General features: G+C 32.5%; 1 protein-coding gene across 2 annotated transcripts in view; it reads right to left on the bottom strand.

The window, feature by feature from the left end:
- SMURF2 (SMAD specific E3 ubiquitin protein ligase 2) overlaps positions 1–15,131 on the bottom strand; it is an 86,796-nt gene that overhangs the window by 20,975 nt on the left and 50,690 nt on the right. For both annotated transcript variants that reach the window (XM_025047140.1, XM_025047139.1), the window contains 6 exons: positions 14,006–14,139; positions 11,447–11,512; positions 8,188–8,272; positions 6,401–6,484; positions 4,230–4,432; positions 1,840–1,924 (listed from right to left, as the gene is read on the bottom strand). In XM_025047140.1, the coding sequence (XP_024902908.1) occupies positions 1,840–1,924; positions 4,230–4,432; positions 6,401–6,484; positions 8,188–8,272; positions 11,447–11,512; positions 14,006–14,139 (657 nt within the window). The remainder of the gene's footprint in view (positions 1–1,839; positions 1,925–4,229; positions 4,433–6,400; positions 6,485–8,187; positions 8,273–11,446; positions 11,513–14,005; positions 14,140–15,131) is intronic.

Genomic DNA, 15,131 nt, shown 5'->3' with positions numbered 1-15,131 from the left:
ATTAGACCCCAGAGTACTGTCAGTGATCAAATAGAGAAAACAGCTATGATATGCAACAGTCAAAAAAAAGAAAACAGTTACAAAGGCAAAGTATCAATGAGAGATTAAGAATGAACAGACAGATTTTTTTTAATGGAATTTTCAGACATGAAAAGCAAATGCTGAAATCAAAGAATAATTCTTCTGATATAATACATGCAGATTTGACTTTATATCATTTTATTTAGAATTTTATAAATCTATAGTCATATGTAGGAGAGCTCTAAAGAACTGATCAAACGAGCAGAAAACTAGAAACAATTTTTATTTCCAATTGGGAGATAATGGAAGAAAAATGGGATGTTATACAGCCATAAAAAATAATACAGATCTGTATTTCAAGACTATGTAGTCAGTATGCAATATGATGAATAACAAGGCATTCATCATTGTTTTAAAGAGATATACAAAACTTGAAATGGGACTTCTCAGATAAATCTAACTTTACTGGATACCTTTAAATAAAGTTTAAATGTCTTAGTTACACTATTTTATAAATGTCTTTGAACAGTGATAATATTTTAATAGAATCTAACTTTATAGTCTGCTTTGATAAAAGATCCTCCATACACAAAGGCATATTTACTAAAGGATCCTCCAAATATAAAAGATATGATGATACATGATGATATAATTTTTAAGATAACAATTTGGAGCACAGAGACTAAAAAGAAAAATAGTCCAGAGCATAATTTCATAGTCATTATTCAATACTCGACATGAAGTATTCTTAAACCTTTATAGAAGCCACTTATTCATTAATGAAAAACTGACGTTTCCTTAGGAGTTAGAACATATAACCAAAATCTCTCTCAATTCCAATTTCTGATACTATTCTTTCAATAGAAAACGCAAGATCCACTTTCTCACTACTGTAAATCATTTAGTTTCTAAAAACTCATTTTCTTCTATACATTTCTTTCAAATGATTTTAAATTATTTTATTAAAAAGCTCATCATTGACTTTCAATTGGATAAACAGAATCCAAAACAGTTTTCATAATTTATAACCAAAGTCTCATTTCTAAAAGTTAGGCCCTTGAATTTTTTTCAGTGAGCTCATTAATAAAACAAAAATTTCCTCCCCACTACTTTTTAAAACTAACAGCTTATATTACCAAGACACAGCAATGGCAATCTTGATACAATAATTAATGATAACACATTTCTTTGGTCGCCATACTCAAGAGATTCTAATTAGCTCTATGACAAAGCAAAACATTTTTATTATAATAGCTTTATTTATAAATATAGAGAGTACCAAGCAATCCAAGATTAGCTAGTCACATCTGGTTTTGATTCAAATACATGATTCTCGACAAGTAGAACTCTGAGTATAAGCATTAGGCAGAGAACGATCTTCGGTAAATGCGCTCAACAATGTCTGTAGTTCAGATATACAAGTTTTGGCATTTGATAGAAATTTAATTTAGATTATTTCTTTTCTACATTAAAATGAAACTTTATCAAGGAACACATAAAAGAATATTGATACATTTATATCAATGCATTTTTTCCCCAGGTCTATTTTCGAACTCCTAAAAGACCCATGTTTTTGCTCAGAGTTTTTTTAAGGGTGAGAGGGGAGAGGGCCTGGGGACTGGTTGGGAGGTAGAGCACTGGGGAAGGACTGCAGAGAAGTAGGCAGGATTTTCTACTAACTGTCAAACTGAAATGACTATTAGAAAGAGCCAAACTTTTATAAGGACTATTTTAAGAAGTTAAAGATTACATAATCAAAGAAATCCTAGGTAAAATGTATATTCAATTGCATAAAGAGTATTTAGAGTATGTTCTTACCTAGGCACTCTTGGATCATGCCATGTGCTCACACCAGTCTGAGTATGTAAGAAATACACCTGACCTTGTTGTGTTGTCCTCTGTTCTGTAAAATTAAGAAACACTAATAATAAAAACATATTCAGAATGTCCAAATCAAAGATAGCTATAGACACTAGAATATTATATTAATAAGCAAATTACCAAGTTACCAATCTATATTATTACAAAAATTTTGCTTTACAAATCATTTGTTCTGAACTCAAAATACATGTTCTCCTGGAAACAATCTTATAAAAATAGTGATGAGGGTCACAGGCTAGCCATCTAAAAGCGAACTATACTTACAATGTGGCTCAAATACTAACCATGTTGCAATGCAAGGAGTACAAACAGAAAACAAGATTGTGACAGTACCAATAATTAAACAAAACAAACATGAAGAAATGTGAAGCCTGAGAGGAACAAAAGAAGGCTCAGAAAAACAGGCTAGCCAACTTTGGGGAGATTCTGAGGGGACATGCAAAAACGTTCAAAGGGTTTGCAGGGTAGTCATGCTTTTTTATTATGCCTAATTTTAAACCAAAACATATGTTTTTCTCTTTTCTTGAGAGAGGTATTCTCAAGACTACATTTGAACTTAAATGGAAGCAAAAACGATGGAATACAGGGGAGACACTCTATAGTCAAAAATAGGCAAAGGTGGAAAAATAACCAAATTAGAGGCAGACTGAAGAGCAACTGTATATACTGGGGAGAAAAAAGTCAAATGTGACATTAACTCAAAGTCTTTGGAAGGAGAATGACGAAGCCAGGGCAAAAAGAAAGAATCTGTGAAAGGGTTCCTTCACTGGTGGTTTTTAGTCTATTTATGTTTTTAAGCAACAGAACCACTTTTCTTTAAACCAAATCTAATGAAAAATTCCATCGTATAAAGTGATAAAACTATTGCTAATATGTATTAGTAGAAATATAATGTTTATAAACCTATAAAAGTCTATTTAACCTTTTTAAAATTACAAATATAAAAATGTTTAAAATTGGTTATACATAATAGCTGCAATAATTTCAGCCTTAGGACCCACTTTATTTCTATGTTTTGGTTGGATTAAAAAATTTTTTAACTCATATCACACAAATATTATAAAAGTATAACTACCCCCACTCCCAATAGCTTGCCTTACAATCTCAAGAAAAATGGCAGGATATACTTTATTCTGAGGTCTAAACATTAATAACAGCTAAAATTTACTAAATGCTTTTTATGCTAGACCTGTGTCAGGCACTCGACATGAAATTATCATTTATTTCTTGTAACAAAACTACATGGTTGATATCACTATTTTCTCCATTTTATAGAAGATAAAATTGAGGTTCACTGAGGTTAATTAATGTGTCCAGTGTCACACAATTAACAGATGGCAAAGCCAGGATTATGAACCTAAGTCTACTTGTCTCCAAAGGCAATGCTCTAATAATCACTGTGCTATAAAAGTTCGATTGTGCAGTACAGCACATTTAAGGGAAAAATTCTTTTTAATTAAATCAAGAATTAAAATACATTAAAAAAATAAAGTTAAAATCATGATTTGCAGAACAGTTAAAAAAATACTCTATTGTAAAAAATAAAATTTAAAAATAAAATTTAAATCAAGCAATTCCCAATGTTGGTCATTAGGTGTCACCACTAGCCCAGAATAGTTTATCTACAGGCTGCTGAGAGGGCAAGAATGTACAAAAAAGGAGGACAGTCGAGTTTATACTATCTACAAGAGTGTTCACAAGTTGTGATTAATTTTAAAAGTTCTGTATTCAACTACGAGAGGATTCATGTCACCTTCCTCTTGAAATTCTACAACTTAGAAAATTATATAAGATTATAATAATTTTATACAAACAGAAGTTAACTAAATCATTTATAACAATAACCCAATCACTCAGATAACCCAAAATTATAGACAATACAAATTTAATATATAAAGACCATCATAAATATGCTTTTGAAATTCTTCCTAAATATGTATGTTTAGAAAATTACATTTCAGGTGTGACTTCGGATTACCTTTATCAGTAACAATACCATCTTACCTTTATACAGTGCTATTTACAAAGAAGTCTCACATTGTTTCACATGCTCCGCACAATACTTTTGTGATAAGAACACGTATCATTCATTTATTTCGTTATAAAAGAGCAAAAAGGCTGAGGTTAAATGACTAGCCCAAGGTCAAACTGTTGGTTAGGTCTTCTACCACTTCAAAGACTTTTCAAAGCTGGAACGGTTTACATTTATTTTCATGCAGAATTCCTAAACCCAGATTAATAACTTCTTTAAAAGTTGATTTTCCGGCTTTCTTAGCAAGCTGAAATCAGTAAACCACACTTTATTTTTCCTCTGCTAGTTGTCATACCATAGCCTTCTGGTAGGTCTGGAGGAGTATGTAAATGTGTTCTGCTCATGTAATTTCTATGACGCTGTGACCTGACTCTCCTCTCTGCCAGTCTGGGATCTGAAGACTGTCCACATGTCGCACCATTTGTTCCACTAATTGGAGTGTTCTCATCAACAAAGCAGCTAAGAGGTCTGCCAGGACTAGAGTATTCGGATGCCGGTCTATTGAAAAGTAACAGGGAAAAAACGTTACTCAACTCAGAAATCAAAAGTAGAGCTCTTTAGACACTGTATGTACTGCAGTAAACAATTACTTCTAAAGAAACGGAATGATTAATACAAATATAATGACTTTGAGAATTCTCAATAAAAGCCTGAAGCCTTATCAAGTGATAAGCAGAATGTCAATTCTGTCTTTAAAGCACTTAATATTAACTACATTTTCTATGAAACCCACAGATATTTGTAGATGTGAGCAGTAGCTTACAAAGCACGACTTGACTTAGCTACAGTCTACCGCTCAGACTTGACGTCCATGATTCTCCCACTCAGCTTCTGCCACACGGACACTCTCCCTATTCCCTGAACTTGCCAAGGTCATTCTACCTTTAGTGCTGGAGACCCTTCCCTCCACCCAGAATGCTTTCTACTCTGATTCTCCCTAGGCCAGGCTCCTTGTCATTCAAACCACAGCCTACAGGAGGGCCTTCTCTGACCTTTGAATCAAAAGCAGTCACCCAGGCATTTGATAGTATATCACCTTATTTCCCTAGCATAGCAATTATTTGATATTTTTCTTACTTGCATCCTTGTCTTTGTCTGGCTTCCAGCACTAGAATATTTAAAGAGAGAGCCTAGTTTGTTCCCCACTATATATATCCCCCACGTCTAAAACAGTGCTTGGCATATATCCGAGTAGCTCAATAAATATTCACTGAACGAAGAAAGAAGAGAGTTTGTCTCTTCAAAGAGCTTCCAGTCTATTACAGGTCATCCAAAGTAAGATACTCTAGAGTTAATTTTTAAACTAAAACAACACAATCAACTTTATACATGTAGAAATTAAAGTCAATTTTATCAGTTAAATGAATTAGGAGGAAATGGATTTCACTAAAACACTGACACAAGTACACAGTCATTTACACTCAGATATAATAAAATCATTGGCAGTGTAATAACAGAAATGCAACTCGCAAATAAGCATTTTTTTAAAATGGCAACTTGATCTAAGTTTTTATTCAAGAATCACAATAGAGAAAACTTTGTGTTTCAATGAGTTAAGCAATTAATCCCTAGTAAATAAAAGTACGCATAGTTAATGAGAAGCATTTGATGTTCTGTCGTTTTTTCAAGAAAAGAAAAAGGAGGGTGGGGCAAAACAAATAATGAGGAGAGGTGGCAATAAACTTTGTTGAAAGAAAGAAAAGAGAAAAAAAAGAAAATTCAGCCACTTATCCTACTCATTTTGTTACTTATAATGCACTTCCTTGGTGTTTCCAAAAGTGTTCTTGCATCCCCATGTCTTTCTACATTAAGCTCCACCTTGTTCAATGTTACAGCCCAAATGCTGAGTACAATGCCTGACATATAACCATTTGGTGAACTGACTGATAGCTGTGACTACTATCCTGAACACTTTCATCACCTTTCCCTCACCTAACTAAATCTTAACATTTTTCAGGATTTAGTTCAGAGATTCCCCTCCTTCAGAGTTTTCCTCTGTAAGTTCCACCATCCCCTCACCCTCCACTCTAAGTCAGGTGCCCCTCCATATGGTCTCAGAGCATTTGGTGCTTATCTTGATGACAGACGTACTATAATATAATCATCGCCCTATATGACTAAACAAATGTAGAGCCCGTATATTTTGTTACAGTCATTCAATAATGGGCTCAAAAACATTTTTTTAAGAGTCCCAGAAATAAGATGACTTCTCAATTTATTCATTTAATTCATTTAATATTTATTGAGTACCATCGCCCTGCAGCTACAATAACAGGATCATTTGCCGAACAATCTTTATTTAAAATTACTTTTTAAAAATAATAACAGCATTTGCTGTAAGAGCTACTAATCTAGAACAGTTAAAAACCAAGACAGGAAATCCGATAAAGCTGACAGTTAAACGAAAGGGACCACTTCAGGAAGGTGAAAAGCACAGGCCATGGGAAGGTATTTGTATGTTCTTACCGTGTTGGGCGTTCCCACTGTGTAGTTCTTGTTATGTGATTTAGATACTGGATTCTTCCAGAGGCAGTTCTCCTTTCTTCCCAGCTTATATAAAAATATTGAGAGATAAGGAATTAATAGGAAGCTGGATATGAAATGATTTTAGTGTAATAACCAAGCCATGAAGACACCTACCTGTTAGTATGAATTGAGAATGACAAACTGAAAGATCAATACACAGAATACAGGAATTTTTTCAAATTATATTAAAACTGTACAATAAGTCTTCTGGAATTCTGAAGGTTCTAAAATATTTACACTGAGATGTGACTAATATTTTCCATCAGCCAAACTCTGAGAATTTTTCAATGTCAACAATGCCCAATTAAATTACACAAATTTCTCTAGTATTTAGTGGGCGGGGGGGCGGGGAAGGCCATACAAAGAATAAAAATCACAATTTTTAAAAATTAAGTTTATCTAGAAAGTATATAAAAGTTTTTTTAAAGCACTTAGCCTACTCAAACTTCTCTAAAAAAGCAAGAATGCCACTTCTTTGTCAAAACCTTAATTCAGATAACAAAAAAATAGGCAAATGATTAAAAATATAGATATGTAAGATTTTCACTAAAACATTAACAGAGGTTTAGAGACGTTTAGAAAATAGATGCTAAGAAGTTTTTTCCCCCTGTGATTTCAATTACAGTAAATAATGAAGAGCAAGTTTAGAAAAATTAAGGCTTACGTTGTTGTAATTTCTCAATATTAATTAGTTATTTCATCTTAAACTTCTCCTTCAAAGTACCATAATCTACTTCACATCCATAAACATTAACTGAAAAATCAACAAGCAAAAGTGATCTATAAACAAACTTAAATTATAGCAATTCTTAATAGTTTAAACAAAATGAGCAAATACCACAGGTTGGATGTAAAATTTCATGTCAAAAATAATTCAAGTCAAAATCTAAACAATCATACACTTTAAATGGATATAACTTGTTTTATGTAAACTATACCAAATTGAAGCTAATTAAAAATACTTTAAAAGTTAAAAACAAAATCAGGAAAGTATCAGAACTAGTATCAAAGATAGAGAAAAGCAACAAAAGGCATGAGCTTTGGAATTAAGGCTTAAATGTTCCAGCTCTGCCACTGTAGCCTTCAGCAAGTTACTTAAGTCTCGATTTTTTTAATCTGTAAAATGTATATTATCATCATCCTCTTTTATAAATAAATATAAATGAAAGCTGACAAAAGTTAAATAAATTAATGGAATTTATAAAGCGACTAAGCAGAAGAGTAAGGTCTGGAACTCAGATGGTTTAATTCCAGAACTACATGCTATGAGAATTAAATTATATCAGTGTAACATATAAAGTGCTTATAAGAGTATCTGGCACGTGCATGCTCAATAAATGTTACTATGTTATTATAATTACTATTGCACGAATTCTCCATGCTATCCCTTTAAGTAGAGAGTGTCCCAGAGTCAGCATTTACATGCTCAGCTTTGAATAATTTAATCAAACAAAAGTTGTTTTTTTTTAAACATATATTTACAGGAGTTATATTTGCCAAGAAATTTGATTTGTCTCCTAGTCAAAAGGCTTAAAAACCAAATTTAACATCTAATTCATGGCTTATTTTATAGATTTGTTGTGACAAGATCCCTTACTAATTTTCCAAGTACAAGAAAAACCTACATTCTGGAACTGATCAGCAAATTGTAAAATATACAATAAACAAGTTATTTCTCATTATTTTAAGGATTTTATCTACATGTTTCTCTAATGATTTTAGCTTACCCATCTGGTAAATCATTATCAAACAACCGACTGCAGTCCACAACTTGTCCTCCTGTGCCTATTCGGTCTCTGGACTGAAGACTTACTATTAAACAACAGAAACATTACTGAGTCACAGAACCAGAAAGAATTATTACAATTTAAAATATTTATCTTTAAAAATTATCTGGCTTAGCTTATTTTAGTATTTTAGAATAAACTCTTCAGTTTCTACTAAATTCTGTAATTTCTTCTCCCATGAGATTATTTTCCTTTAGGAGTGATAATAGAATTTTAAGGTTTCCTACACTTTATCATGTTCATGGAGGAGCGTCTAATTACTTTTGTCCCATTGTAATGGGCAATGCAAAGCCACTACTGCACTAAAGAAGAGGCGTAACAAATGAAAGAAACGTATATTCAAGAAGAATTTGAAAAGTTCACATTAACTTGGGTTTAATTCTTAACCCATCTTTTAAAAAAAACAACAAAAAACACTAGATTCTGGCAACAGGGTGGTACTTGGATTTCATGAGTTAAAACAGTACATCATCATCCAGTATAGTATAAAACAACCACTATAATAAACTTGGCAGCAACAGATGTGAACTCTAAACCAGGCTATACTACAAGTAGTGTAGCACTGTGACCTTGAACAAAACACTTAACTTTGAGGTTGAGATAATCCCAATCTGAATAATGAGGAAGTTAGGGTAAATGATATGCCTGAAGTCCTTGCTGCTCTATTATTCTTTAATTCCACTTTTGGCAACTCTCCCAAAAGATAGAAGAGGTACAGGACAACTTGACTGTAGCCCAACTTCTTAAAGAACATTACATAAAGTATGATGATATCTTAAGACCCTTCATTCTAGAAAGTCTCAAAATTCTGAAATCTTCCAGCTCTGTAAAAAGTTTGAAAAATCAGAAAGTTCAACACATTGTTCTTTGATATAAATTCCATTTACAGGAGACAACACTGTAATAAACCTCAGGGAATGTAAACAAAATGTTAGTGTGAAAATTACACTAGAAAACAATCAGTTTTTATACAGAAGGCTAAGTGAAATGCTTACCAAAATACAATCATAGCAGAAACAATATGTTTTCTCAATAGTTTTGTTAAAATAATACTAAGAATCAAAGCTAAAGGATTTCATGAGCTTTAATGTACATCTCCAAAATGCTGTATTATAAAACACCTAAGCGATTTCGAGATGGGATAGTGTTTTTAAATAGCCTAATTCTAGCAATATATAAAATGAGTCATAGAAATACTATGTTTAAGAGAGTACTGTTCATAATATTAAAACATCAGAAACAACCTAAGTATCCAACGAGACACTGATTAAATTTATTATTTGCCCACCATACAACATTAAAAATGCTACAGAAATGTATCCATGGACCAAAGAGGGGGAAATAAAGGATGTTTAGGACAGATTAAAACAGGTTATTAAAAATCTGCATGGTATGATAGCATTTTAAAAAATACAGAGAAAGTGATGAGAATGATGGCACATTATGAGTGCTCCTTAGGTTCTCTATATTTTTATTTTATTTTATAACAAAATCAAAAGAAAAACTTCACAAGAGATGGAAGGGACTGAGTAACAATTTTAAATACAAGGGAAAAGGCTTGTAACCCTTGAGTCAATCACCTCAATGTGGGAGATTTTTCTTCTAAGATAACAATCAAAAAAAAAGATAAAGGTAAGTGTACAAAAATGCTTACAAGGTCCAATGCTATAAGAGCAAAAAACGGCTGTCCAGTTATTAAGTTATGATATACTGATATAACTAATCCCTTAAAATCATTAATTATAAATATGAATATGGTTACAATAAGTGAAAGAAAAATTAAAACTTATGTTCACTACAATTAAAATCATAAAAATATACATATATATAAATATTAGAAGGAGATATATATATTTAAAGCTAGTGTTCTAGTTTATTTTTCTCCATTTGTCAAAAAGATATTATATACATCTGTTTATAATTATTTGTAAAAGTCTAATTCAGCAAGAACTAAATTTCATTTTTCTTCTTAAAGAACAGACTGCAAGATCATAAAGCATAATGTTTGAGAACAGCCCATCTCTATTATGAACACCAAATTCACACAAGAGCTTTAAATTAAAAAAATACAAAAGGACATATATTTTAAAGTAAAACATTCTTTTTAAATATAGTTTATTCTAGCAGGTATATGTCTAACCACTGACAAAGGAAAGTCTACTATTTTTATAAATGCAAATTTATACCTAGTAAAACTATTTTGTTATTAACTAGACATTAGTTGGCAAATGTTATATAACATATCAAGTCGAATAAAGTAGAAACAATTACAGTTAAAAGTCTTGTATGCCAGGATTTATTTTTGAGTTTTTACTCCCTTCTCAATCTAAGAATGACAGCAATTATCAATAATGCTATAGTGCAGACACTTTCCTATGATAACTGCAATAGGGCTTTGTTATGTTGCTATCCTGGCAATTCCCTAAGAACTCAATTCATTGCCTTGTAAAATGAAGTTCTTCATACCTTTGGTAACCAAAACCTCTCCGGTGGGTTCATAATGCAATTATCTTATTCTAAATTATGCTCTATAATTAAGTGGTAAGATTCCAGTTGCATTTTTCTTTTTTAAGAAGCCTTAAAGGAGCTTGCCTCAGTGTCCTTCCACACTATATATCTTGATCAAATCCCAACCCATAGATTCTTATGATAAGTCTCTGGAAATTTTATATAAAGCCCTTCCTATGGGTCAATTTAAGATAGCCCACTAAGTACCTCATGAGCAAGAGAACAATTTCTCCCTTTCCCAATCAGTACTCATTTTTTTTTTTTTAACCATTCCTCATTGTTTTTTTTTCAATTAGCATGGATTATTTTAAAACTGTAAAGCATTAAGAGTTCAATATTTACTCAAAAACCAGTTTGAGAGTTATTTTCAGAAAACTTAATACCATCTATAAAGTCTGTCTCAGTGCTCTACTATATTTTTATACTTTAAAAGGATTCCTTCCTGAAGGATCAATAGTTCTTCACCATATTAGGAGCCTTTGTTTTTTTCCTACATTATTCATAGTTTGTTCGTTTTTTAAAAAATTAAGATAGTCTGGATCTTGATCCACTGTTTGAAACATTTTTGCATGACTCATTAATGCATGCCAATACAATAAAATGACAGTTGTACTTTGATTTAAAAGGCATTTAGAGTTTAGGTCAGCTTGAATGAAGCCAAAATTCATGTAACTTTAAGTTCCACACTTACCTACTATCTGTCCTCTAACGGTATCATTGTCATTTGGCCCAAGTTTGCATAGATCCAACCTCTGATCTATTTCAAATTAAAAAAAAAAAAAAGGCAATTAAAAAACAAGCTGGTATCAGAGATTCTAACAGCTATTGAGTGATAGTAAATTTCCATAATCTACTGGAAATCAAGTCTATCATTTAAAGAATTAATCATGTTGTAATGATGAAAAATGTTTTAATTAGTATAAATGTCTCAACAAAAGTTTTCATAAAGTTGGATTTCAAAAACTATACACACTGCCAACATGTAGTTACTTCCTTTCCAAAGATTTCAGACCACTTCAGTCTGGCCACTTAATAGTTGTTCTTAAGCCATTTACCCAAGTTTTGATTTCCTCATGCGTAATAGCAGCACCCACTTTAGATTTTCTAAGAGTTAAGTCAGATAATTGCAAAGTACCTGACACTTATTTGTTCAATAAATGTTAGTTGTTGTCATTGTTATTTTTATTCTAACCATTTCAAATGACCCCTTCCCCAACACACAAAGCATTAGTGAGAAGCCAAGTATAAACTGTAAGGTAAGTTTGAGTCAGTTGTTCTACTAACTCATGTAGGAGCAACTCATTTATTCTCTCATGCTTCATCTGTAAAACAGATATAACATTGGCCTGGCCAGTTACAGTAAGGAACAATGTCACCCTTAGCATGTTGGTTTTACTTTGATTATACACTTAAAACTGAATTCTTTTGCAGCTGTATGCCATCTGTCTATTTAAATAAATAATCGTGAACTGATAAAACAAGGAGTCCATATCTTAGTTTTTGTATTGTCCTCTACAACCTGATAGAACAGTACATCGGGTGCTCAATAAATGTTTGATAAATTAAACATTACCGCACATCAACAAGATCAAATAAATTAATGCAATAAAACATTCATAAGCAGCAGAAAAAAAGTCCATGCCCCAAAACTATTTTAGTAGCTGGTATCAAATAACACTATGGGAATCTACGGTTATTTCTTTCCAAGGGAATAATAAATGGATGATATTAAGTCAGCTATACAGTGGACTTGAGCAGCGCAATTCCTCTTCTGTTCAGTTCTTCCAGTGTGTCCTGCTCCCTTAGCCAGGAGGCCTTTGCCCTTGCTTCTCAGAGGACAGAATCCATACCTTTCTCACCTTTATATTACCAGGGTTTTTAACAGTAACTGGCACATTAAAGGTTCAATAAGAGGTGACTAAACTGAACCAGAGATAAGGTCACACATGTGACCTATAAGTCTGCAGTCTGTCTGCTTGATTGGGTAATAAAACAGTTCATTTTATATGCTAGACCTTTTCCAATCCCAACATCTTCTACCTCCAGTTGGTCAATCTGTCAACCCAGAAACATAAGAAATTCTTGGGTGCCTTTAATTCCCTTAACTCAGAACATCCAGCTCAATTATCTCCCTTTTTCTTTTTAATGGCTCAATACATCTGGGCTATGGTACCATACTACATTAACGGGAATCAACTCTTAATATATTTAACATTCAAAGTTAAATTTACTCTATTTTTTATTTATTAATTTGTTAGATTCTATGTGAATTTTTGCTTAATATAGGCATCTGAGCTAAAAATCCCATGACGATGGCTAGCAATATTTTTCGTATTACATAAAAATGAATTTTATAGAAGCAACAACAAAAAACCTGTTGAAAAAGACATTTCCATCTATGTCCCAAGGGAACCACTCCCAAAAAGATGCTTTGTCACCTGGTTACATGAATTACACAAATGTTAAGTTAACTTGTCAATCCAATGTGGAAATCACTTCTAATATCTTCATCTTGGTCTAATCTTCTAAATGCCCAGGTTGGTGATAAACTAAACTATATAGCTAAGTAGTTAATACGGCCATCTTACACTCAAAATAATGTTTGCCTTTCAATAACAATTTTTTCAATGAATAATTCTTATTCACTAATAATTCCCCTTTAACTGCCACCTTAAATACTCCAATCGCCTAAATAAAACTCACTTATCTCACAAATCCACCAAAACCAGAGAAAGGTGCTAAGAAATTTTTTAAAAAGGCATATATACATTGACACTTTTCCTTTTTACTCTTCTGTATATCAATCATTTCTTTCTTTTTTCAAAATTTATTTATTTATTTTTATTTTGGTGACATTGGTTAACGAAATCCAATAAGTCTCGGGTGTACAATTCAACAGTAAGGCAAATATATTGCATTGTGGGTTCACAGCCCATAGTTAGATTTCTTTCTGTCACCACATATTTGACCCCTTTTACCCCATCTACTCCCTCCCTGCCCCAATTATTTCTTAACCTATGTATTCACTGGAAAGTAAGCATCAGCTCTGATTCAGTTCTAAGTTTAACATATTTCAAATGTTTCACTGTTTTTTAAAGTTCACAAAATAAATTTAGACCAGGAATTTTTATCAATGTTTCAAACATACACAAGAAGTTAAGTTTTTGGACCCCTGCCTTCCCCTAAAAACATGTATATGTGTATGTACAAATATGTATGTAAATTTTTAAAAGCTCTAGTATCTACTCACAACCAGTGTCTTTGAGGCGGTTGATGGCATTGGAAAGAAGACGAACACAACCAAGAAATCCAGCACCTTGTTTTTTATGGATCTTCTTGTGATTCCATACACTGATCGTAACTGAATCAGACTTTCCAATATACCTAAAAAACAAAAGGACTGCATGAGTAACTTGGCAATTACAAGTGGTTAGTGCAAATTTTTCTTTTGTTTTTGTAGTGTAGAGTCATGAATGTTTCAGAGTATGGCTGGATAATGCAAAATGGTTTGAGTTCAATCAATCCACAAGACTGAATTTAAATTTTTAAAAACTCTTACAAGTTAAAATCTAAAAGTAATTTTTAATTTAAACTTTATCACATACCACTCTCAGGCTGAGAAACAATTTTTCTTAGTAAAAAAAATTGTAGTAGCTGGTGTCAAATAACACTATGGGAATCTATAGTTATTTCTTTCCAAGAATGAAGATCTTATAAGAACTTTTATCACGGTCACATTTTAAATACATTTCCATATAACCTACTACCTCAGAGAGTGCTCAGTTCACTTCAAGGGGCATTGTCAAGGCTGACAGACCAAAAATCTGACATACCTGTTATGTTTTAAAATGCTGTAGAACAAAAGCTGACTATAACGCTTTTCCCCTGCTTCTTTCCTGTATGCAGGCCTTGAGCGAGCAGGACTCTTGCAGATTTCACTTCACTGCCTGCAGACAAGCAGAGCAGGGAAAAGCGTTACTATACTGTCTGTGCATATACCTGCAAGTATGTAAAAGCTCTTCCACAGCCAATTGTTAACATGGTGTCATCCCATGCGAAATCATAATAACAATTCTATCAGTAAAATCCTAACTATATTTCAGTGACTCTAAGAGGTCAAATTTTTGGTCCAGCAACCTTGACCTTAATGTGTCATTCAACAAAGCAGCAGTAGTAGAAAAAAATCACTTCGTATATGAAAAAGCCTACACCATTAAGTGAGAACTAAAACTTTTAAATGAGGAACATGGAAGCCACACATGAGCCCCTGGATCCAGCTGTGCTTAAAGCATCCCTACCACCCTGGACTTTTAATTCTGCAAGGTAATGCATTCTCCTTTTTTAAAATTATGCCTATTTGAATTTAATTTCTGTTG

Source organism: Pteropus alecto, unplaced genomic scaffold (genome assembly GCF_000325575.1).
Source record: "Pteropus alecto unplaced genomic scaffold, ASM32557v1 scaffold134, whole genome shotgun sequence".
In the NCBI taxonomy this organism is placed as follows: domain Eukaryota; kingdom Metazoa; phylum Chordata; class Mammalia; order Chiroptera; family Pteropodidae; genus Pteropus; species Pteropus alecto.
Note: the sequence above shows the minus strand (reverse complement) of the source record. Positions and strands in the feature narration are given on the sequence as shown.